Source organism: Centruroides vittatus, unplaced genomic scaffold (genome assembly GCF_030686945.1).
Source record: "Centruroides vittatus isolate TY-2023 unplaced genomic scaffold, ASM3068694v2 contig_970, whole genome shotgun sequence".
NCBI classification, from domain to species: domain Eukaryota; kingdom Metazoa; phylum Arthropoda; class Arachnida; order Scorpiones; family Buthidae; genus Centruroides; species Centruroides vittatus.
In genome coordinates this window covers 2,845,487-2,873,354 of record NW_027122643.1, presented here as the reverse complement: position 1 = coordinate 2,873,354, position 27,868 = coordinate 2,845,487, and the positions used below count along the sequence as shown (strand labels likewise).

Genomic DNA, 27,868 nt, shown 5'->3' with positions numbered 1-27,868 from the left:
AGCAAATCGATAAATGAAAGTAGTAATCCACAGAAGAATAAAAGTTTTGATTAAATCAGAAAGATTACTTCTCTTCTCTAAAATAGAATATAGTAAGATATTTTAAAAATTAATGACTTTATGTAATCACTATATACATGAACGAATTAATTTTGTTAGCAAAGTTTTGTGATGAAATTTTAATATTAAATAATCGCTTTAAATAATGAATTTACTTTTAAAAAAACGCTATTGTTGAAGCTCTTTCTGCCCGAGAATATATAAAAATAAAAATTTTCGTATCTGTTAAACAAATTTTAATTGAATAAAATTAGTTTTAGACATGCAAACAGCTAGAAAAGTAATTTTTATAACTTATTTAATTATTTTTCTTTCATATTTTATGAAACTTTACTTAGCCTGAAAGCTTTTCTATTTTGTTTTGTAATTTTTCAGTTTTAAAATTGTATCGTTGCTTATATCTTTATATCAACTTGTACATAATCTAACATACTTGCTTAATTAACATTGCATACCCTAGAGAAAAGTCTTTTAAGTAATTTTCTCCATTCCTTTGATGGTAGTGAATATTATATTTATGTTTCTTTCATTGCCTTAGGACCGCATGTAATGTCAATTTGTAAACCAGTCTCATCATCTCGAAATTATCTACTGAATTATTGCTTAAGATAGTTAAAAAAACTGTTGTATTGCATAATATCATTTTCATTTTAGTGTATTATAATGTACAGTACAGTACACTCTGTTCAATATTTAATTAAACTTTTAATGTAATTAAGAGAATTATTGATACAGTAAGTAAAAAAATATTTTTTTTATCAATTATTAAAAAGAAAAGATTTATTTTCTAATCACGAACAGTAAATATTTTATGCAATTTTATGTAATTCTCAATATTTTAGTAATTGCAAAATGGATTTATTTTAAAGCAGACACGCTACTGGATAATATGAAAGGAAATAACAATAAAAAAAACGAGAAAATATAATATTATGTGGAGTAAATTAAAGAAAATTATTTATTAGAATGTAGAATGAGAATGGATAGTGGAAATAAAATGGAAAACATCACGCAAGACCGATATTCTCACGCACAAAATAGCTACAACGATTGCAAGTGCTTAAAGTGTCCTAAGGGATGCTAAAATTCACGTTATTCCATTATCTTTAATATTCTCTATTTGTAATATCTGGATTGACTGGAAAAGTAAAACTTTTCGAAATTGAACATGAAGTTTGTTCATGACAAATGAATATTTATCTTTCACGTAAAATGCTTTTACTGTTAAGGGAATAATGCAGAAAATCACAAATTTTCGAAGAATGAATTGTCATCTACATAACATAAATAAAAAAAATATATATATATAGTGTTAAACACTATATATTTTTATTTGCGAAAATATATTATAAGAATGCATTCAATTTATCTAAATTTTATATTTTGCAATATTTATATTGATATAAATTTATCTAAGATTTAATTTCGAATTCTTTACATCATAGCAATTTTACCGAGTAAAGTTTATTCTAGAAATAGAAAAAAAAAAGAAAAAAGAAAACTGTAAAATCCTTTGGGATTAGAAAGAGCAAAACATAGCTGTCATCTGTAAAAAATTATCGAATAAAATTGAAAATTTAATACGGAATAAAGTCTATAAATTACAATTCTTATTTTTAAGTTAAAACTTTTCACAATCTCTTAATATTTGGCATAATTTGAATTGTTTTAAAGATATTTATTAAAGCAGTAAAGTGTATTGAAGTGTAAATATTATGTTGAAAATATCGAAGGGAAAGGTTAAAATATTGATTTGGAAATTGAACGGGAAACCTCATACTTCACACAGTTTGCTATAATAGGTAGGCGAAACAGCTTGAACCAATTTTGTTGACAGGTTTTGGGGGTGTAGATACCATGGGAACTGATTCACGTCAATTCGCTTGTTCTTTTCATCGATTGAGGTGGAAAATGTTCCTGTTATTGCTACCGATATCGATCATTATTGGCAACGTATCAGTAACGTTAACTTTTCACCAGAAATTCTCTTTAAGAACAGATTCCGTATCATAATGTCCACTTTACACTACTTCACTTTAACTTCATTGTTCGATATTGGAATGAGATTTAATTGTGTGAGTATTAGCATAATTCTGAACTTTTTAAAAAATGTTTTGTTTTTATTTTTTAAAAATTACAAATTATGCTAATATCAACACGTTTGCTTATTTATGATTTAAATATATAACTATTTAACATTTCCATAATTTTCAGAATTTAAAACAAAATAATGTATTTAGTAAAGGGGAAGCGAGTAGGAGTTTCCTATTTCATCTTGATTTATTCAGTTATTCATACTGTTATTCTAAACTTAATAAGATATTCTATTGCATTGAAAGCGGACTTATTAAAATTCAAGAAGTTGACTTTAAAAATAGTAAAATTGATAATCACGACCGACCATCTCTCTTGTGACAACAAAAATATGAGTAAGAAGTTGGTCCAATATATTTTAAACGCAACACCAAACGAATTTTATAAGTAATAAAAATGACAGTCTGTGAGAAAAACACCTAGATTATTATCTCTTTGCTAACAATATTCTCAGACCAATCGCTCTCTGTAGATTTAAAATTTTTGTCTTAACAAAATTTCTTACAGAAACTTCAGGTATTGAAAAACTTTGATTATATGTTATAAAAAACGATGAAAAAAGAACATTAAGCGATAACAATTTTTTTATTCTTTTAAAAAGAATGAAAAAAAAAATTAAATTCCTTTTCCAATAAAGTTTACATATCCTTTTTTAAATTTTTAAAGGTTTGCATATTAACATGTTTATGCTTTAATAAAATTGAAGCTTTAATGTACAACTTTTCAATTTTTAAGTTTCATTTCTATGTTTTTTTTTTTACATTACTTTTGATTGTTCATTAAGTTTCGTTGATAAAATCTGAATTTATAAGTACATTTAATTGTTTAATTTTTCTAAAAAAAAGTTCAATTCTGTTCAATTTTACATTAAGGTTTTGAACGTTTATCAGATTTTGTTGATGTGTTGATAAACTTCGAACTTTAATTACAGAGCTTTTATGTTTCTAGAATATGTAAATTTTCATTAATAATTGTGCTTTTAATCTTTAAATATTTAAAAATATATTGAAGACCGAGTTTTATCGTTTATTATGAATGAATTAAACATGATTACACATCATTTAAGTACAAATATATATTATTGATTGTGCATTAAAAGTTTTTTATAAGTTTTTTAAATAGCTCAAATTTGTTTAATTCTATTCCAGAAAAACAAAATATTTTTATGTTTAAGTATGAAAATTTACCTTTATAGCATTTTACTTACTTATTCATTTATTTATTTATTTACTAACTGTTACAGAAAGACCTGCCATCTTGCAAAACTTTAGACTATATGTATATAAAATTAGATATAACATATACAAATAAACATAAATTTTAAATCCTTAAAAATGATAGAAGTTAACTACAAAATAGAGTAAATAGAAAATAAATGTATTGAAATCAAAGAAAATAATTTATAATATTGACCGTTTCAATCGTAAAATATTTATAAACTAGTTGTTGAGAGATGTTTATAAGACAGAAAGAACTTGGTAACAGAATATAAATTAGAATAGAAACATAAATAATATATTAGGAAGAACTTACAAAGTAAATATAAATTAAAATAGATATGTATAGAAGTTAAATCTAAATTTCTAAACGAGTGTGACACAAACCAAACTTACTTCCATTAATTTTTTTAAAACTAAATTTTAAAACTTATAAAGTCCTTTTCTAATTCTATGAAATAATAGTATAAAGCTATAAGACAGAATTTTTATATGGAGTTTTAATTCTTTATTACACCTTAACCATTTAATGAAATTTACCTCAATACAGGAAAAAAGTTTTCCTTCAAATTTCAATTTGTTAGTTCATCAAAGCTTTAACAAAATAGAAATTTGAAGTTAAAGCCTGGAAAAAAAAATGATATTACATTTCAATTATTTATTCTTCTTAAGTTCTTGTCTTCTTTATTTGAAGTTTATAAATAAATTTTTAAAACTTCAATTTCTTTACATTTGATAACATTACAATTTAATATAAAATATATAGAATTAAATAATTGTTGTATGATATCAATTTATTTTAGATATATCTTAATTTCTTTAATTATACTTCGTATATTTGCTTATTTACCAAATTTAATAAAAGTTAATAATGAAAATGATAAATAAATAATAGAGTAAATCAATTTTTAAAATATTCAAAAGCATTTAAATATTAATAATTAATTTAAAAAGTGTACATTAAAGAATTTAGATTATTTGGAAAGACGATTTTCGAGTTTATGTTCATTAGCTTATTGCAGGATATCTTTTTTCCAAAATTTGCAGTTATTAATCCACATGTCTGCAGCTTAACATCATGCAAATTAAACGAGGAAAGTCAGCAAGTAAAATCTTTATTAAATAACTTCCTAAATGCTTAGTTCTATAAAATATCACATATATTATCCTCAAAATTTGCGTAGGATAATTAAACCTTAATGTAAACTGTGTAATTAGCCTTATATCTTTCAATTGTTTAAAGGTTAAAATCGTATACATAATTATAAAAATATTTAAAATAATAAATAAAGATTAAAAAATAAGCAATTCTTTAATTTAGAAGCGAATTTATGATAATGAAGAAAAGAATAATTTTAAAAAAAATACCTTCAGGTTCTTGATTAAGTGAAATTTTTACTGTATAAAATTATTTGAAAAACGGAGAATAGATATTTGTCTACTCTTTAAACAAAACAAACAAAATCTGATTACTAAAGTATCGATTGCAAACGACTAATTAATTCTTGGAGAAGTTTTTCTTTTATATGTAATGGTTGATTGAATTCAATTTGAATTTTTCTTTGCGGGGAATTCAATAGCTTAAATTAAGCTAAGTACAAGAAAAGTATATATCAAATAAAAAAATGAGTTAATTATGGCATAATTTATTGTACAGTTTATTATGAACTTTTTAAACTTCCGATCTTTTAATAAAGGTTGAAAAATGATCGCAAAATTTTTTATCTCGCTTAAAAAAACCAAAAATGTTACATTTATGCTACGGTTTTTTTAAAGTTTTACGAAGAATTTGTTAATTTAATCATAATTTTCATAATTTTGTTACTTTTCAATAGAAAAAAAAGACCGTTTGATATTTTATGAAAATATTAAATTCACAAGAAGTTAGTATTTAAGTTTAGATCGCATCTCTAAAGAAAACATTCCTTGTTCAGTTTTTAATATATCATACATCTTGGGTGTGAAATACACGGTTCCTATCAAATTGAATTTTGTCCAACATTTCAAAAATTCTTTCTGTATTCTGACGTAAACGATAACAGTTTTCATATCCTCTTTCAAATTGTCTGAGATAAATGCAGCCAGATCCAACTTGGTCCTCTTTTCTTTTTTATCTTATTCAACTATTTTTTATTATATATATATATATATATATATATTTCAGACCTTCATAAAGTCTTAAGAAATCTTTCAAGAAAATTCGTCTTTACATGTAGCTTTTTTCTTTGTGTATCTTGTCAATCCTTCATAATTCTTTTTATTTTTATATTTACAATGTTTCTAGAACCCTCGGCTCGGTACATAATCATAACTTATTTTATCAAAAATATTGTCTTCGTTGATTTTTTATTCCGACAAAGAAACAAAACGTAATCTCGGTTCAATTTGGACAACATTTTCCTTATTTTGTAAACATTTTTACGACTTCGTCAATCTCTACGAACTTCTTAATTAACAATTACTTTTACTATATTTATTCTCATTAAATTCTAATTAGTATGTTAAATGGAACAAGAAAATTATAAAATATTTAAAATTTTAAGTTAAATATTGAAGTAGGTTCGTAAACTTTAATACTTTTTAAAAATTAATGGTTTCATTTTAGAGACGACTTCATATTCATTACTCGTAATTAATATTAAAACTGATATGCAATTCGTGCATTAATAATATTCATAAATGCTTTCTAAAAATTAACCGCATTTGATAGATTTGTCTAAGTATCTAGCCAATAATTAAAGTTAATATTTCACTATATTAATATAGTTATGTAATTAGCGAATACATTTCATTTTATTTCATTTTTTCTGGCATATAAACTATAATTAACTAAAACAGAAAATCCAAGGATTAACACTGAAATAACACGGAAGTGTAACGTTTAACATTAAAGTATAGAATGTAAAATGTAATTTTAAAAAAATTATAACGAAATGTAATTAAATTTTAACATTTTCCATTCATGTATTTGTTAAAATAAAGATAAAATAAGTTAAAATTAAAAAAGATAAAGTTAAAAAGATGTAGCTCAATAATCAAATTATATTATTACATTAAATATTTATAAGTCATATTTAACAGATTTCTGACTTAAGTATTACTTTTGTGAATAAATTTTTATCATTTAATTATTATAAATTAGTAAAAGTTGTTAATTTAAACACAAATGAATTAATTTAAATTCAAACTAAAAATACTCTGCCATATTCAAAACTTTTAACGTAAAAATTACTGGAAAAAACGTTAAGAATCGAAAGATTCATTATTTGATAAAAATACAATGATCATTGTATGAATATTTTTACATTTATTAATATGTAAAACAAGCGAACGACGTGCAATATATCTGTATTTATTGAAGCAATAATGAGACTATTTTAAGTGAGGATGAACAAGATTCCTTCTGAATTAAGCGCTGATATCTTTGAGACGAACTGAAGGAATTTCGCAGAATTGCGGATAAAACCGAAACCCTTGCAGAATAGTTAGGTGATGTGATACGGATAAGTGTGACACCGAATCGCAAGTATTTGTGGAATTCTACGTTTTGCAAGTTCCTGTAAAGGTGAAACTTGCTTTATATACAAGAAAGAATATCTATAAATATGAATATTTTTGTCGTATCCATAACAAAAGAATTGGCAGTTTGGAAAGCCGAGGATCGTTCAAAAGTTTACCGATCACTAACATTTTTTCTCGGATGTGTACTATTTTTCAATGTCAAATATAAATAACAGCGCACTCGATCTTCGTAAATAATTGCGAAAATTCTAAGATTTTTCCGTTTATAAATTTATGGGTGCTGAAAACGATCGTTTGCTTATTTTTATTATACTTATTTCAATTATATTTTTATAACGTTTCTCCTGCGCGATGCGTGCGTTATGAAATATGGCAAATATTATTGAAAAATAAAAAGATTGAAAGAGCTTTCTGCTTTTATTTATTGTTATTTTTATAGAAGTTTAGTATAAATGATGTTCTCTTGAATATTAAATAAACGATGTTGAAAGATATATTAGAGAAAGGTTGCCTAAATCTTATCGATTTGCGTTTTTTGTTTAAAAATATATTTTTTAAATATACATATTTATAAAAATAGGAATATAAAGCGAAGCTTCGTCATATAACGAAGCTTTATATAAAACGGAAGTTTATAAATGTCTTGTTTTTAGTATGCAAATATTAGAAATATAAATCGTATGGAGTAACATTGCAGATCTAATCCTCGTGATAGATTGCTATTTTGTTCCATTTTTCGACATCTGTGCTTTTTTCCTAATGTTACTACCCATGCATAAAAAATACGCTGTACCTCTTTGTGCTTTAGTAGCATTTCTATAATCTCAATTTGTTTCCTTTAACTTCCTTTAAATTTTCAATTCTTCAACATTCGTATAAACAGGAATTATAAATCTCAACATTAATTTCTTGTTGATCTCCTTGTCGTGATAGAGGCTAAATGCCCAATTCATATTTGTTTAATTAAGCTAATATTATAGTAGCGATTCATATACAAAATCAAATGCTAAAATATTTTTTTAACAGAAATTTAAAAATATTATCAGTATATAAAAGGCATTTTTTAAAATATTTAGGCAACCTTTCTATATAAATATATTTTAAATATTTTTATTATTTAATTATAGATATTTGATATTTTGACCATAAATTTCAGCTATTTGAATCTTCTTTACCAAACCATTTAAACATCTGAATAACTGTATATAATTCAGTTATATTTCAGACTTACGAAGCCAGGGTGTATGATGAATTTGTAATCTATGGAAATACCGCTGTCATCAGATGTCAAGTACCTAGTTACGTTAGGGATTATCTCACCGTTATAACTTGGAGTCGAGACGATGGATTTGTAATAACGCCTCAACATAATTTCAGTAGGCATAAAAATATTTGACTTTAAACGTCGATCTACAATTCATTGTTGTTCTGTATTATCGCACGCAGCAATAGAAACGAAGTTTGTGTTGTTTCCATCCGGAGAACTTCATGTTAGGAACGTTGGGCACGAGGACAGTCATGCTAAGTTTCGATGTCGAGTGAAAAATTCTATCACGGGAAAAAACATGGAAAGCATCAACACGGGGAAATTGGTGGTGACAGGTAATATTTATTATCCTATATAAAAATAAAGGTAAGTTTCTTCTTCTTCGCCGTTAGCAGAATTTCTTTGGAAAACATTACCCTCCATCATTAATATTAATAGTTTTCCTTCATTTAAAATGATTAAGATTAATGATTTCACTATACAGAAAGTAATTAAATTAAGTCAGCATCGGAAAATGACGATCATGTTAAATGTTAGGCTATGCGAGGAAATCGAAGAATATAATAGAAGAAAATACCTCGGAAAATCCTAAAACTTCTGTTCGATTTATAATCTGCTGTCGCTCGAAATGTTCAATGAACATCTCTCAGTTTTCTTTCCATCAATAATGCACTGTGTCCCATCCATCGAGAAGAATAGACGAGAGATTTGGATACCATTCCGAATTTTAAGGAGAAAAGTTCCAGATTCTTCTTATTTCTTCACATCTTGCAATGTATATAGGCTATTTTATAGTCATTTCCGAACTGATTTCTCTTCAGATTTTAAAAATTTACATTACTCAGACTGCAATCTTAATTACATTTTATTTTCTAGTGGTAAATTAATTATTTTAAAACTTGACGTTTAAATTACCGAACGGATTTTGTTTTAAAATAAACTGGAGCATAAATTCCTCATCATAAAAAGGACACGGATTAAAGGAGATCCAGCGTAGTTCTGTATGAGCGGGATTAAGTAAAAATGTCAAAGAAATGTATGCATGTACCATCTGATATTAAGTTTGCTTTATTTCTTTGCCGTTATTTTTTTCTCTTCGTATTCGTTATAGGAACAGGCAATCTACAGTTCTACCTTCCCAGTGGAGATAGTAAGTCCTAACACCTAATGGCTGTTCTCTGTTGTTGTCTGTAAATCGTAATTCTGATTTAATTTGCCTAACGCTACTAACAGATGGTGCCGTTCCCCAAGCTCTTTCATCCTTTGAGAATTGAACGATTTTAAATTTCGCTAAATGTACGTCTTTCCGTTAATGAATGTAGATGTTGTTTTGTTATTGGGAACTTTTAGAGATGATGAAAGATCCTTTGCTTACTTTGAAGTTTAAAAAAAAGAAAGAAAAACGAAAGAAATGTGGGAATTTGTTCGAAATTTATCGATTAACTTTATACAAAATAAGTTATACTATCGTAGGAGATTCTTCAAACTTATTTTTGATCGATTAAGGAAAATCATTTCTATAATTAAAGAGAAAAAATACTCTTAAATTATCACAAAGAGTATTTTTTAATTATATACAAGCTTTTAGTCATTATTATAATTGAAGAATAATTATTAAACGGTGTCATTACGTAGAAAGCTCTAATTTACAGAATCATTAAAATTTTCTTGTTTTTACAAGCGATATAGAGCGATGTATACACGCAATAATCCTTTAAATAGAGTAAATTTAATAATATAAGTTGCATTATTAAATATATGCGTAATGTACGTTCAAAAATGCCCAATTTTCGTAATTGAAAAATCAGTTTCTGAAGAAAATCTCTAACTCGATGTTCAGTATCTAAATGTTTTTATCACCAGGAATATACAGTAGATTTAGAAATTATTTCAGTAATAAATAAGTGTAGCGTAAATTTAAATATTGTTGATAATGGACGATAATATTTTATTGTTTCTTATAAAAAAAATAAGCTTTTAACTTATATGAAATGTCTTTAGAATGCAACTGACACGTTCAAACCTCTTTTTAATATTTCCATTATATTTAAATACATGAAACTTCGTTCAACATAAACTTGATAAATTGTTAAAATATAAAATTAATATCATTCTTCTGGTAAAAAGTGTATTTAACTCTTATTTAAATACAGACATATCTGTTTGGTCTTTATCGGTTACACTTAGTCTCAAAAAATTTGTTTACGTAGATTCTAATATTGGCATCTGTAGAGCCAGATCGATGATTTTCCCCCTTTTTTATATCAAAGCTTCTAGAACTTCTTGTCTTTCCTTAGCCAGCAAGTTCCATTCCTTCTTTTATTTTTTAGTGCTAACATTAAGGCATTTTTGTGATTGAGGTTGCTCTTAATACAAAAAACAATCTCCTGTAAACGTTAAGATAAATAAAGAAAAGGAAATATTAATGTCCGAGTGTATTTTAAGAATAATCAAATTAAAATATAAAAATATCAAAATTTTCAAAATAATTAAAACAAATTTCATGTAGTCGTTCAATTAACGAACGAGTGAATTTTCATTTTTCAATTTAATTAAACATCAAGTATACATTGCAGCATTGTTATTAATTCTCATTATTTTAAATAAATAATAAAATTTAAACGGAGGAAGAAAATCAATTTATTTTAAATTATTTTCGAGTCCTTTCGAGCATTGGTCAGTCCTATCTGATGCATTCGACTGAATTTAATTAAAAGACTTTAAATGATATAACTAATAAAATCTAATAGGCCTACTATTCGAAAATACATTATTTAGTTTAAACAGTTAAGAAATTAGAAGAGTTTATTAAGTTTCTAATGTAAAACCTTTAAAAATTCACTCCAGGAGCATTACATTACATTTGTACATAAAACATTTTCTCTTTATTTATTAATCGATGTTTATTAAAATCATCGACTTTTGGCAATCGTTAATATTAAAATACGCTAATTACATATCTTCGAGAAATAAATATATTCTGTTGGATATTAGACGGATAATTAATACATTAAAATTGAATTTTAGAAAAATTTTTGCCGTTAAATACCTCGGAGAATAAATTAGTTGGCGTATAAATAACTTCAAAAATTCATGAGGACAAACAAAATATACAGAAAATGTTATAATATAAATCGAGAGAAATGAATTTCAAGTGAAGCTTTTTATATTTTTTCTATAAAAGTACACATTTGATATATGAGGGCATTTTAAATATTTAAGAGAAAAATAGTATTTCTGAAAGTTTTTGAATATATATGAAAATTATTAAAATAATAATTCAAAGCTATAACATATACATTTTAAATTTAAAATATCAATTTTCAGATTTTTGTATAGGAAAACACCGGAGAAATATATAACACATTGGTCACAATGCAATATCTGGAGTTAGTTTAATTTATTATTTTTCTATTTTAAAAATATTTTTGTGATATATTTATGATCAATTTTAATAAATTACTAAATATTTTTCTTTAGTTTAATATTAATTTTTAACTTTTATTATATTTCATTTAATATTTTATTGACAAATTATTATTGAATATAATTTTCCTGTTATTTAAATTATTAAATGTATAAAAAAATAATAAATTTCGACTAATGTAATTAAAATTTATATGCTTATATAAATAATAAAAAGCTGAATTAATTATTTATTATAATTTTAATTAAACAGTAATAAATGTTTTTGTATAAACAAGAGTAAATATTGAAATTGAAAAAATAATTCAAGAAAATTGCATTTATTTGTTATTATCAATATCGAAACATTAAAGTTGGCTGATGTTATTTGCAATAAAACAAGAAAATAATTTAATTTATCGCTACATTATATAGTTTATTTGCAATTATACTTGTTCAATTCTTTTCTACAGTTAATTCCTAAACGTTATAAGAACCTTTAAAACCCCAATCTCTTAATAACATTAACCGTTGTTGATACTCGTGTAAGCTACCAAACAGATTAATTGTCTAAAATTGCTTACAACAAACGTAACAGAAATAAATTCGAAAATCAACAGAAAGAAATATTCGATGTGATAATCAGATAAATTTATAATTACAATTTTATAATAATTTGCATATATTCTTACGTATATTACCGATTACTGAATTATTCATAAAGAATACTAATTACCATTAGTAATAGAAGGCAGAAAATTCATTTTAATTCGTAATATTAAGAAAAAGTAATTCATGTTTTCTAAATATATCATTTATAATATTTTCTTGTATAAAAACTTCAAAATTTTTCCAACTAGGCCTATACGAGAATTCTGAATAATATTTCCAAGTGTCACATTTACAATTAACTTGTAAATTGAAATATAGAAGTAAATTAGTTGTATAATTATTAATCCACTCATACTTTGATAACTTGTGCAGTTTCAAACGTGCAAATTACTATTGATATGCTGTTTAAATGTTAAAGGCTGAACACGTGATGTATTTTATAATTCTGTTTATTTTTCTAGACAAAATAACTTAATTAACATCAATGGAAATTTAATTATCTATCAATTCTATAAACTCATTTCCAGTTTCAAAGAACGAAATAAACTGAATTAATAAAAAACAAATTTCTCTTAACTGTAATTAAACAAATGTGAAGTAAGGACGTAAATTAAAATTATTTCAATTAAGAAAGATCGAATGTTAAGTAATTTATTTATAATGAGAAATTATTAAAACTCGAAAATAAATAAAGTTCGATATTAACTTTATAATTTAATTCTGCGATTTGTTATTTTACGTATTTTATCTGTCGACTTATCTAAAATAATATTTACTTTTAATTAATGACATTTAGATGATTAAATAACGAAACGTTGTGATTTTTCTTTTTATTAATCGCTATACATAAATGTATTAGAAAGTTATTTAATAATTTTTGAAACTAGCGATTCGAATGCTCAAAGACTGTGTATACGTTGGAAGTAGATAAAGATTGAAAGGTCTAAGTTTATTTTAAGTTATACTAAATGATGTAGAAAGACAAAAGATTTTATTCAGGCTCTTCTTATTTCGATAGATGGAAAGAAAGTTTCTTGATGTGGAAAGAAGTTTATAGTGCTTTAGTGCATTAAAGATTTTCTAGACTCATCTCAAAAGTTAGCAAATGAATATCGTAACTACTTTTACTTTAAATGCAATTGGATTTCAAATAAGATGTTAATAATATCGATAATTAATCTTATGCAATGTAAATAATGTACGTGTTTAAGATTTTATAAAAATTAAAACGAAACTGATACAAAATTTTAAAAGATGTAAAAATTCGATATATTTATACAATAAATAATCTATGATAAAAATTAAATAAAAGTCTTAAAAATTAATGTTAAATGAGTTTAAATGTTTATAAAATAAAGTTATTTAGATTATTAATATTGTAATTATTTGTGAAATAGTTAGTAATTAAATACGTTGTGCAATGAATCGGGAAGGTTAAAATGAAAAAAAAAGTGATATTTTAATATTATTTAAATATCATTGTAACTTTGAATATTATTCAAAAAGTAGAAGTGGAAAAAAATATGTTTTGATAAAATCCAATTTTCTTTAATAAAATGCTTTAGCGAAATAGCTGTATTTTTCTTTTAATATTAGGAAAAAATATTTTCCCTTATGATTTTTATTTCAATATTGGATTTTGAATTTCTCTTCGTGTTATTGAATCGTATTGAAATTCTGTAAGATAAAACGAGAGATTCGAATTTACAAAAGTAAACTTTCTTTTATTATTATTTTACTTTTTTTTTATTCTAAAGAGATTGAAAAGATTATATAAATGGTTTCTATCATTTTAAAATACAAAAATTTGTGTAATTATTTCAATTTAAAAAAAAATACTCTTGATAAATCTAAGTGCTGCTTTAAAAATGTATTTCGAATTAATTATAAAGTTTATAACATTGAACTGTTAATTGTATTTTTATTGTTTAATGATAACGTATTGATTGTGTGTTATGCAAATAATTAAATCTTTTAAGACGAGATAGTCTATTAATAAAAGACAAAGTAATTGAAAAATTGTATTTGTTTTTACAAAATAATTATAAGTTATTGCATGCATATATTTTGAATATTGCAGAACCTCATACGAGCGTTCCACCAAGAATAACTCATTCAAGCCGTTATGTTTATGTGAAACAAGGGGATACAGCACTCTTGCCTTGCGCTGCCCAAGGGTACCCTACACCAAGCTATAAATGGCAAAAGAGGGACAAGGGACAGCTACTTTATGTTGCTCTGGATCGCAGAATAGAACAAGTTGATGGGACTTTAATCGTCAGTCGTGCAGAAATATTCGATTCTGGAATTTATATTTGCACAGCCAGAAACGATATGGGCGAAACTAAATTTGAATTACAATTGACTGTAAGAGGTAAAGTGTGTAGTTATGTTTTTGAATGGAAAACTTTCCACTAAGTTAAATAATAATAATGTATAAACTGCTCTACTTTTTTTCTATCTAAAAATTGTTTGCCGAGAATGTAAAATGTCCAACTTTTATAAGTACAATAATTGATTTATTTTTAATTTATGTTTTTGTTTAGTTCCGCTAAGGGCAGCAATTTGGCCTCGACATCAAAAAGTCAGTTCTGGAACTTCCGTATCATTTAATTGTACGACAACCGGTCATCCAATAACAAATATGGAATGGATGAAAAATCAAAGGCCTGTTGTGTCCAACAGAAGAATTACTATCTCTGGGAATGTAATACACATCAATTCTGTTCAGAGAGAGAATATTGGTATATATCAATGTTATATATACAACGAGGAAGAATCTGCTCAAGCTTCTACTTATCTCAGCATTGCATGTAAGTCAAGTACTATATATGGAAAATGTTTCATTTTGTCTTCGAGAAAATTGATTTTATCTCCATTTGATTGGAATTTTTTTTAAATCAAATGCTTTGAGTTATCAGCATATAAAATTTTTGTTATTTCGACGATACTCCGTATTAAAAATTAAATTATTTTCCTTTAAACAGCAGAATCACCACGTATAATTTTGAAATTCGAGGAAGATACGTATAATCCGGGTGATCATATATCTCTTAGGTGTTCTGCAGCCGGTAATCCACTTCCGCAAATCACATGGTTTACTTATGGCATTCCAGTGCAGGATACCGGTAGATTGCGTGTTGGTGATTACGTTAGTAGAGATGGCATCGTTATTAGTTACGTGAATATAAGTGCTACAGAAATTGCCGATGGAGGTATCTACGAGTGCAAAGCTACCAATGATTATGGCACAGATTCTCATTCTGCTACTGTATATATTAGAGGACCCCCTTACATTAAACCAATGAGAAACCGTACGGTGATAGCTGGTCAAACATTAATTCTTCATTGTCCTATTTCTGGACACCCAATCAAGTCAGTGAGATGGGAAAGAGGTGAGTTTCTTCCTTTATAAAATTAATAAAAATTCTAAATTTGATATTTTTAATGAATGATGAGTAGAAACTACATTACTTTTTAAAATTAATCAATATTTAAATTAATTAAAAAATGGAAGTTGTTTAAATTAATTAAAATTTAAAATTAATAAATTAGTCACAATTTTTAGAAAAAATTATTGTTAGCCTAATTAAATCAAAATTTGAAACGGGGATGTAGATATTAAATTAAGATATTCCGATTTATTTCCTGCTAATAAATCAAAACTTTAGAAGACATCATTTTATTAATTATAAAGATATTTAATAAGATATTGGATTAAGAAGTAAAGCTTATATGCCTTCTTATGATCAACAATGTCAAGATAAGACAATTGCCCCGGGCAAAAAGATATCGAGTACATTTGCTAAGCTGATTACAAAGTTCCTTTGTTCTCGAGATGCCTTCAAGAAGAACTTCGATTTCCGATGTTTAGAGGTTAAAGGACTGTTATGTCTGCCGTCTAATAAATCAAATCATAAATAATTTTTTTTTTTTTTTTTGAATTCTCAAAAGAATTTTTTATCTACATTTTTTTAATTTAATGAGTGATTTATTAAATAAGTTTGAATAAATGAGATTTAACGCTCAATTTTGGATTCTCTCGAGCCTAGCAACTTGGGAATTGCCAGCGAGTTGCTATCATTCTTTAGATAAGATGGATGCGAATAAGCGAATATTGTTGCTAAATTTTAAGTAGGAGCATTAAATATTTATATGTTTGATTTATATTTATTTTTATATGATTATATATTTGACACGGTATTACATTCGAAATATACTTGAATTTATTTCTTGTATATCGGTAAATGGAAAAACGTTGTTAGTGTGCAAAATATTTTTCTAATAGAAATATAATTGAATCACCAATTTATATATTATTTTCTGATATTAAAATATCTGTACTTATAATTCACGACTAGTCAATGTATTTTTTTTATAATAATCAATATATAATCAATAAATTTATTAGTCAATATATAAAGCAAGTAATTTTAATGTTATTCAATTCTATAACATCAATATAAAACAAAATATATTGGCACTGTCACAAGTATTTACTTTCGTTCAATCGGTACTAAGGTCGAATATTAAAAATTTACTTGATATACAACAGACATTTTTCTATTCGGTACCTTTTTATATGACATCTACAAGAAAATAACGACTTTTAACTCGATTTCCTAAGGAAATAAAGGCTTTTAAAGACCTCCCTGTCCATGTCACTTCCTTAATAACTTTCTGTTCCCTCGAGCCATTTCTAAAGAATTTCGAAGGTGCAGAAACCCCTGAAACTATATGTCAATATAAATTTATCAACAATAGCTATATATTTGAAAGCCAGGCCTATTTTTATAGCATAGAATTCTTTAAAAATTACATAATAAGGGACATCTCTGATATTATATATATAATCTGTCAATACAACTTCTATGATTCGTATTTTTGTAAATAAAAAAGAATTTAAATTTTTGTCAAATTTAAAAACGTACTTTACTTACCGAATACCTTTTTCATGTTCGAAAAATAAATATTATTGCTTGTCTCTGGTTATGTTAAATAAATAAAAATGTTAAGATTAAATAAAATAATGCTGTATAAAATTTAATTCATATTCCAGTAATATAATTTAGAATTTTGTGATTTTCATCGTAAATTAAATTCTAGAAAATAATACAATAAAATGTCTTCCAGAAATAATAAAAGAAAAACTCGGAAGAAATCTAGATAATTGAATACTTAATATTCTTCAATGTTATATTTATATTAATCTTATATAAGGTTTTTTTAGAATATATTTTTATTTTTAAACGTATTTTCTACATTAATCAGATATTGATGTACTAAATCACGTTTGCGAAGAATTAAATTTTATTCGCTCGTTTATAATAAATGAAATGCGAATGATGTAAATAACATTAGAAATGTATTTTAACTTTTAAATATTTCAATATTCTAATTTGTGAAAAGAATTAAAGAGAAAAAAAGACATTAAAATAGCTTACGATATTATATTCTCAAATTATCTGTTTAAATTTTTGCATAATTTAAAAGTAATATAAAATTTGATTAAAGAGATGTTGCATTGGAGATAGAAAACTAAAATACAGTCAATACTCCAAATTCGCTATTGTTAGGGGCGCAGAACCGTCGCGAAAATGGAAAAACCCGAATATTTCTAAGCCTCTCAAACCTTAATTCTTAGTAGTGTTGACCATATTTAACACACGAAAAAGTAAAAACAATGCACTGTACTGCAACAATAGTATGTTTTAATATTTAAAATTACATTATCAACAATGTAAGCTAACACATACACACAGACAGGGAGAGAAGGAGCGAGAAAGAGAGAGAGAGAGAGAAAGACAATACAATACACGTACTGTACAATAAGCGGTGCAATACATGTACTCGTACAGTATTTAGATAGTAAAAAAAATTATTAAAGTTTATAAAATACAATTATATACAATACAGTACTGTAATTTATAAATTTAATTATAAAAGTTGCGAACAATACAAGATATTCAGCACACTGAGAGGCAAACATGTGAGTGAGGGTTAACTAATATTGAGACAAAGTGTGGCATAAATTTATGTATGTGTATATATATTTATGGTAGTAAATGATAAAATAGATTAATAATACATACATTTCATACATTTATGACTTGCTAAACTTATTTTTTAATTTTTTCTGCGTTTTTTGGCTCAAGCCTGTGAGTCTGCAATTTTTTACAATAGGTTGCAAAATTCAAAAACAAAGAAAAAATTTCTATTTAATCATTAATGGCAATCTTACGAATAATCGAATCCATAAAAGTTGAGTTAAACCTGCAAAAGTTGCGACTGTAAATAGAAGTAAAACAAAAAATAAAAATAAAGTTTATCTAAAAGAATCATTTCTTAATTTTAATAAAAGTAATTGCTGTATGAAAAAAACTAAAAGAACTAAATATTTTATTCACACTTGTAGTTGGGGTTCTATCTGTGTTCTTCGTGACCGATCTACTAGAAATGCATAGAATAATAATAGAATAATGTACTAAGAAGAGAAAAAAAAAACTGAAAATATTAATATTCAGCTGGAGAAATACCCGCATTAACTTTTATATTACATTATATCCTTTCTCAGATTGATTTAATTTATTTTGCTAACATTAATTACATTTTTAACTATAGTTAGAAGGAATTCTTTTTTTTTTTTTTTTTTTTTTAGTGTCTACTATCACGCTCGTTTTAATTATTAAATATGTAAAAGTTTGCACTAGACAATTAATTTTTAATTGATATATTTGCGTATAAAATTAAATTTTTATGTTTTGCGAGAATTAAGATTTAACAAATCTGTTTAAAATGTTTATAAAAAGTAAATTAAACATTATATTATACGTGACTATGTATAGCAATTCTTGTTACAGGATCTATAATTTAATTTTTGTAACTATTCATGCCAAAATGGTATTTCTTTCGGATTGAAACATTTTTTTATCTATCAACTATTTAATTTTTTATTGAGTAACTGGAAGTATTTTCCATTTTAAAATTCGATAAATATTAAAACTTTTGACATTTTTGGGTTAAGTATCCAAAACTGTGTAAGGTGGAAGCATAAATGATACTTTCCTTTGTAACATCTTAGGAAAGTGATAAGTAGTTTGAGGCAAGAAAGGACTACAATATCTTGTGATTGTTGTATGAGAATAGAATTCCAAAGTAGGTCATACCAATTTGTCTCTTTTCAGGGATAAAACAGCTGCCTCTCGGTAGACGCCAAAAAGTACACTCGAATGGGACCTTGGTAATTCACCACGTAGATGGTAAAGAAGATGATGGACAATATCAATGTAGAGCAACTAACGACCAAGGATTGGCAGCATCTCGTAAGGTTTACATTAAAGTATTAGGTAAGTATCTGCTCGAAACCTATTTTTAACAACAAGCTTTCGCCAATACAACTTTTGTAAGTTAATATTAATTTTAAAAAAAAGAAATCTTTATTCGCGTGTAAATTAAGAAAAATAATAGAGTTAGAAGAATTATAAATTTATAGCTTTAATATTCTACTTTAAGTATTAATAAGTGATAAAATCCTAAGGATGAATTATGGCTCAGAATGGATATAAATCCCTTAAAGGCAATAAAAAATATATGTTTAGAAGTATCGATAAGCTCACTATGTAAGACGTTTCATATGAAATATGGTGTTTGGTTTTAATGCTTTTGTTAGATAACATTATCAATACGAGTGTTTGTCTTTTTAGTAAAAGGGAAAAAATTGGTTTTTTAATTACATTTGAGAAAATAATCGAAGTCAAGTATTTACAACGGCTTCCAGCTTATTGTTTCCACGTAAGAATATAATGAAAGCACTAAAAGTTAAATTAATGCATTTTGCTTAGTTAATTCTAATATAAAAAATTAGTTTCTTCGGCATTTTTATGGTTACAAGATCACTTAAATCCAAATTATATAATATCTAACAGAGATTCAGACTACCTTTTTATTTACAAATAACTTTGTAAATCAATAAAAACCTTGTCAAAATTTGTAACAATAATGTATTAAATTTCACCTTCTATTGATTTAATAATTTAAAGTATCACTTCTAGAAGGAAAAATATTATTTTACGATGTAAATTTAGATTTACAAGTGCAATTAGATTTATAATCAATTTAATATAGATAATATAATAATAATGCTAAATAAACATCGTTAATTTAGCATTATTATTGACTTAATAGTATATTTTAAACGTTGTTCCATATTTAAGTATTCCCTGTTATACTTGACTAACCTCCTATTGGAGTCGAACAACATGATTTGTGATTCTCAGTTGGAGACTAGAAATAGCTCGGATAAATTAAATGTGAAAGTGTTTCCACTCTTCACTTATTTATTCCTTCGAGTGCAATAATTCTAGATTTAAATCAATGATTTTGATTAAAATGCAACTTATATCATCCTCGTAATGCATAAAAAACGATAACATTGATTTAAATTTATGATACGGTATCCGAATAGTTTCTGACTAATAATGAGATTATTATGCAAGAAACTTACATTTTTTTAATGCTCCTCTCCACACGGAGACCAGAAAAAAAGAAAATAATATGAATTTTTCATGTGTAAATGTAATTTATTCAGATAAATTGACCATCTTAAAATAAAATTTAAATTCCGTACTCGAAATGCGAATTGTAAAAAATATATTTTAAACAAAACCTGTTGTTTATGTCCTATTGATTTTTTTCTATTTATTTATTTTTCTTTACTTTTCTATTTATTTATTTCTAGTTCCACCTAAAATTACTCCATTCAGCTTTCCAGAAAATGCAGAAGAAGGAATGAGAGCAAGTGTATCTTGTAGTGTGCCTGTAGGAGATCCACCTATTAGTATTTTATGGTTGAAAGATGGCCTGCCAATATCTACCGATGTAAGGATATCGTTAGAACTAATAGACGACTTTGTGTCAACATTAGTGTTCAAATCCCTGACACAAGAACATAGTGGCACTTACACATGTGTGGCATCCAATGATGCTGCAACAGTAAATTTTACCGTGCCATTATCAGTTAGTGGTTAGTAATATTACATTTTTTCGTTAAAAATATATATACACTTCTTTCTTTATAAATAACGAATTTTCTTAATTAAGAAAAAGAAAAATTCTTTATTTAGCTGCACCCAAGTGGAAAATTGAACCAATTGATAAATCAGCAGTAGTTGGACATTCCCTTCTCTTAGACTGCATGGCTATAGGAAGACCAGAACCTCGAGTTGTTTGGAAAAGGGCAGAAGGTAACATTATTTAATTACACAGCTTTAATATATTTACATAAATCATAAACAAGCTCAATTGTTTAATTATTATACATAACGATAGTACTTTATTTGATATCTAATTTAAATAGTTCATGTAATGATTTATACATCTCTCTTGCGGCTCCGCTTTGCTTACGCGTTTATAAAAGCTAATTATTATTATAAAATATTTTGAAACGCCAGTTTAAATGATTCATCGTCTAGCGGCTACGTACAATTTAAAAAATATTAAAACAAAAATCCGGAATAAATTTTGGAAAATTGTTGAATGATACTTAATCCTATGATTAATTTACTATGTAGAGTGGCATTCAGCATATTTGCAATTCTGTGTCATCAATCACGTGATGTTGGGAATTATCATCGTCAAAATTTATAATGCAAGACATCTTTGTAATTAAAGCACTTATTTAAAAGTAAATTTTGATTTATTAATGCGAATTTTTACATTACGTTTCTCGAAATTTAACATTTTTTTTTTCCTGTTCCTCTTTATTTATAGATCCACATTTATTAATCGCTTTAATTCTTTAGTAATAGCTCAGTTTTTCAGTTAATCAAAATTAATGTCTTTGTCTTTTATTATTATTTTTTTTATTTTTTGTTTATCTTAATGGTCATTCACTTTTCCAACATGAAAGCATATCTACTACCATAATGAAAATTTGTATTAGAGACAAAATCGAAGATAGTTTAAGTAATCTAATTAATTTTTTCGGATCTTTTTCTTTATTATTATCATTATCAACGAAATGCATTAACTTGTTAGTAGATATTATCGTAAGTAAAGTATTTATTTCTTGAAAATAAATTATGTATCGCAATATGTTTTAGATAATTAAATGGAAGAATATCATCTAATTCATAAGAAATGAATGATTGTATTGTTGATTACGTATTAATTAATTAAATTTTTTAGCAACATGCAATCATCTTTGATGATTTCTTCAAATGTTATTTATAGAAAAAAAAGCTTCTATGTATTTTTTATATTTTGGTTTCTTTCGCGATATGAGAATGTATGAAATATACATTAATATAATCGTTTCATACTTTCTCCTTAAATTAACGTGAGAAATATGAAAAATTCACTGAAAATTTCATAAAAATTAAATGTTACGTTAAACCGAAATTCTATATATTTCGTAAAATTCTGACCTTAATTTCTCACGAATTGGAATTATTTGTCCGTAATATATTTGTTAATTTTTGCTTATATCTGTAAATCAATGCAGTTGCTATAATTTAAAAGCGGATTAATTTATAAACACAGTTATAATGTGGAAACTTTGTTATAAAGAGGGGTTTTATCAGGAGTATCTTTAGAATGATCGAACATTAGAATAAATATTCAGCCTTAAAATATATCCATATAATAGAGTAATGACAATATTGAAATACAGGCTTTGTCTAAAACTTCAATAGTTCTAAAAATAAGTGTTTATTGAGTTTTAGAATAAATTTAAAGCCGAAAATTGTAGGTTGACTTCGATTAAAATAATGGATTTTAACCTTTTTCGCTATTCGCATCCCTTGAATTTTTAAAATTCGTTTTCTCATCCTCATAAAAAATTCGTTCAATTCTTTTATTTAAGGGGGTAGGGTTGTTCTATATCCTCATCTGTATTTTAGTCCACATTTAACTATAACTAAGCAATTAAGAAAGAAAAGAAAATCATCTGTGCACATTTATTAATATAAAAACATTTAGGTCTAGGTTAGAAATTTACATCAGAAAAGCACATTTAAATTCGGTATTGGCACATTTTATTAATATTTTATTAAAAAGAAAGACTTATTTCACAGTTAAAAAGATTTTAAAACGTTTAATCAAAGAAAAAGTATCTCATACGATTCTTGAACCCACCAAAAAGGTATCTTGTACCTCCAGGGTGTGTATCAGGTGTAAGAACCACTGGGTTTAATAATGACACGAAGAATCGAGGGTACTTGCGTAAAACGGGAAGAATGTCATATTAGATACAGTTTATAATTATTATTTTTTTAAATTAAAATAACTACTTTTATATTAATTAATACAAAACTAACACCCATCATTGTTTCACAATAATAATTGTTATCGGTAACTATCAATATTATTTTATATTTTTTATTACAGATAATTATGTCCTTCTGATATATTCAAGTGTAATATTAGATCAAAGTTTACGCTATGAAAAAGAAAAAGTTTTCTTCCTTTGGATGAAGAAAAAGAAAAATCGAAAGATAAAAAATATTTTGTTTACTTTTGGCTTAGTATGAAACCGCATCATTAAAGTATCTCTCTACTTTTATAAATGCTTAAAAGTATTTTTTGAAGACTTAAGTAGGTTTACGCGAAAGTAAAGCTATTTTCTGAAATGCTTAAAGCAGTTTACGTTAAAAGTAAATAACAGTTTAATGTTTTATAAGGATTTTAAATAAACGATTATCGTTTACGCTTTTATTTTTTTTTATAAAATTGAATATGTTAATAAGTAGACGTATTTATATAATTATAACTTAAATTATAAATTGCAATGAAAATTAAAAATATAAGTATTATAGATAAATATCTTTAATGGAAAAAGAAATAAATATGAAGGTTTTTTTGTTTTTATAATGATGTAATTATTTATAATTTTTTGAATCATTAAAATAACTCGTGTATAATCCAGTTAAACAGCTTTAAAAAAACTTAATTATATTGTATAAAAGTGAAGATATTTTCAATATAATTAATATAATTTATATAAAAAAAACAGTTTCTGTGGTAATTAATTTACATGTAGGGCAAATATTAAACTTATTAAATAATGTAGTATTACCTATTCCCTAAAAACTGAAGATGCTACTAAATTAAATGTTAATTACACCTACCTATTTACAATATACAATACATTCAGAAAATTCTTAATAAAGAAATTTAAGAAAAATCCTTTTATACAGTTTTAACATTAAACGAAATTGTATCATTAAAGTATTTAAAGATCTTTTCTAAAATACTTAACTGAGTTTACATAAAAATAAAAGTAATCTTTGAAGAATTTTAGCTAAGTTTACTTTAAAATAAGGGCATCTTTTCAAGCACTTAACTTCGTTTACATAAAAAAAAAGTAAATAATATTTTATAATACGTTAATGATATTAAGTCTATAAGGATGGCAGAATTTTTTAAAAAGCAAATAATTATTTTTGTTAAATTTAATATTATCGATCAAACTATTTATAATATTTTTTAAATATCGATCAAATGGATATTTTAAAGAATATTTTATTGATAGAAAAATATTCATACGCTCTTTGTTTACTTAGGGCCTTATATGTAACTGTGTTATTAAAAAATATACTTAAGTTTTTATTTTTTTATACCTTTTATAAATTATATTTACTGAAAATAAATATATTTTAGAAATTTGTAAACCATAAAAGTGTCTTAATACAAAAATAAATTACATAAATATTTTTAGTATTCATTTTTTATTTGAAATTAAAGTTTTATTTTGTCTTAATATCACGCGCGATTTTATATATTTAATTTTAATTATTTGTCTATTTTTATGCAATATTATTGCTAAATTTAATACTCACTAATAATATTTCTCTCATATTTTATTATTATATAATCTACTTCAGTTAATAAGTCTATTTAATGAACCTAGAAATGAACCAGAAGACATGATACATCTTGATTAATTTGAAGTACGAGAAGATATATTATTAAAACATTGCGTCTATTCTAAAATATTTAACTGATTAATTAAATAATTTTATGGAAATGAGTTATACTAACGAAAGGCGATACGTAAAGATCATACTGCAGCTAATAGTGATTAATTATATGATATGCATATCTTTAAAAGGGAGATAACACTCATCCTCTTCTACTCCTAACTAAAATTAGTTTATAAAAGTCTTTATTAAATATTTTTTATATATTAATTAAGTTTTAGTTTACACAAAAGTTAAATTATGAAACCAAATTCACATCTAAAAAAACATGACAAATTATAGAAGTGTGCTTGTGTATATTGAATTAAAAGTATGTCTGAAAATGAAGTTAACTCACTCTTAAACTTTAAAGAAAAATAATAGAATGTTGTTTATTATTATTATTATTACAATTGATTTTTCGATTTAAAATATATAAGAAAACATTCAAGAAAAATTATAAAATTGTTTTCAATGAAATATGTTAATTACTTTATAATTAAGATTATTTTCTTAATTAAGATTTAGGAATTCTAATGTAAATTATTTTTTCTTGTTTACTTTACGAATTTTTCATTGCAATTAAAAAAATTTAAATATAATGTGAATTGAGTACTTCGGGGAATTACTAGGATTAAAAGTAATTTGTCTTTGCTTTGATTATTGCACTTTATCATGTAAATTTTTAATGAAATTTAAATAACTAAAAAGTACGTTAAAAATTCCTAAGGGTATTTAAATATAATTTCTGTTTTTTTAATATCAGATGTATTTTTTAAATTGAGAAGTATTCGTAATTTTTCATTATTACAATGTATATACATTATTTTATTTAAAAAGTATTAATCTATTGTTGTATTACATACAATAATGAATTTTTATATTTATCTGTTACGATTATTAGCAGGTTTAGCTTAAGGCTAAATTATATGTAAAGTAAGCTCTGATTATCTTTGAATTTTTATCTGAACAAAAAATAATAATAATAATAAACAAGTTTTAAATATATTTATTTTTTCCTGTTATTAATGAAAAAAAAAACACGAAATTTTCGTGTGATTATTATTTTATTTTTAATTTTAAAGTAAATAAATTTCTGTAAAAAAAGGTAGTATATTAATTTTTGTTTTTATAAAATATAAATTCTTAACTATTTATTCATTCTACAGCGTAGAGTTGAATAATATGTTACAACTCTTATGAAGATGATAGAATCTATTTTGCTTCAATCCATTGATAGGATGATTCAAAATATGATTGAACTTTACAACTTATATAAGAATGCAATCTGAAAGATCAAAGGAAGAAAAAAAAACTAAATATTTTTTCTACGTAAGCAATGGCAGAGTAAAAATTGTTTCCTGGTCCCCTTGGTTTTCCATCAGTAACCTAAGTGGAAAGAATTATTTTTATATTCGTGACTTTCCTATCAATCAATGTGCTATTTAACTGAAAGATGAATTCGTTTCCAGTCCCTGCACTTTTTTTATTGGCGTGGTTTAATCATATTTTGGCTTTTCTATTTTTTTATTTTTTAGGATATTTTTCCAGCCAGTTTGAAATTTCCTCAAATTTCTCTTCTGAAACTTTCTTAACAGAACTGAGCGTAAGTTGCCTCAAGAACCAGAACATGTAGAAAATTTTGTGTATAGATAAACTGATAGATTTTATTTATAAAAACAATTCTATAAAATTTACCGGTTATAAATGCAAAATTTAATTTTCACAATTAAATTGCTGTAAAAATAAACATAAAATTGTTTGCTAAACATGAAAAATTTTAAACAATTTTTCATGATAAATTTAAATTGTATTGATTTTCTAAAAAAATAATTTCTATAAATCTATAATTAATAAGTAAAAAATATATAAAAATAAGATACAGTGTAGACGTATATTTAGCAATTCTTTTTTTACACTTTGCCACTCATTTAATGCAGATAATAGAAAACGATCAATTTTTACAGATTTTATAATTGGGTACTATATAATCCGGATGTAAATCCTTATCTGTAGTGAAATCTAACATCATGTTAAGTCAGATAGTTCGCTTAAGCGGCTTTCGAAGATTCTAAAATTCGTCATGTTATCATTTAATATTGTGTTCAATCATAGTACTTCTATAAATTACGTTAAGGCTCATTTTATGATAAGTTATATCAAACTGATTCTTTGATAAAAGTTATTATAGATGATGAAAATCTATCATTTTCGACAGTAATTCATATATAGCAGAACGAAGGATCATTCATTTAGAAAACATTGCGTGTAAATTCCTGCATCGAATTTATTATAATTATAGATGCTTTATGTTTATTATTTCGTTCGAATAATGCATTAATTAATACAGTTTAATAGTGTAATTTGTTTATATTAAGTCTAATTCAGTTTAATACAGCGAAACAGAACGAATCTATTTAATAGTTACAAACGTCTTTCAGTCGTGGATTATTTAAGAATATTTTAAAACAAAGAGAAAATATTTAAAAAATGCAAACATTTTTTCTGTTGAAATCGAACTTGTATACATTTCGAAAACGATTTACCTTTCAAGTGATATTTTCTATTGATTTTGAGAGAGTAAATAGGCGTCAAGGATTTTTCGAGAAAAATCAGACTTGGAGAAGCAAGAAAGAGTGACATAAGTGAAGTTGAGGATGAAGTTCATGTAAGTAGGTCATTGATGTGAATAAGGAAGAGGATAAGAAAGAAAGCTAAGCCCTAGGGGACATAGA

At 25.0% G+C, this 27,868-nt stretch overlaps 1 protein-coding gene across 3 annotated transcripts in view; it reads left to right on the top strand.

Annotated features, from left to right (window-relative positions):
- LOC136985427 (cell adhesion molecule Dscam1-like) overlaps positions 1-27,868 on the top strand; it is a 71,378-nt gene that overhangs the window by 8,754 nt on the left and 34,756 nt on the right. For 2 of the 3 annotated variants that reach the window (XM_067282707.1, XM_067282706.1), the window contains exons 3-10: positions 8,108-8,269; positions 8,340-8,495; positions 14,258-14,551; positions 14,724-14,990; positions 15,165-15,572; positions 19,362-19,523; positions 20,915-21,199; positions 21,300-21,419. In XM_067282707.1, coding sequence (XP_067138808.1) covers positions 8,108-8,269; positions 8,340-8,495; positions 14,258-14,551; positions 14,724-14,990; positions 15,165-15,572; positions 19,362-19,523; positions 20,915-21,199; positions 21,300-21,419 — 1,854 coding nt within the window. The remainder of the gene's footprint in view (positions 1-8,107; positions 8,270-8,339; positions 8,496-14,257; positions 14,552-14,723; positions 14,991-15,164; positions 15,573-19,361; positions 19,524-20,914; positions 21,200-21,299; positions 21,420-27,868) is intronic. The other variant, XM_067282708.1, reaches the window with a different exon arrangement.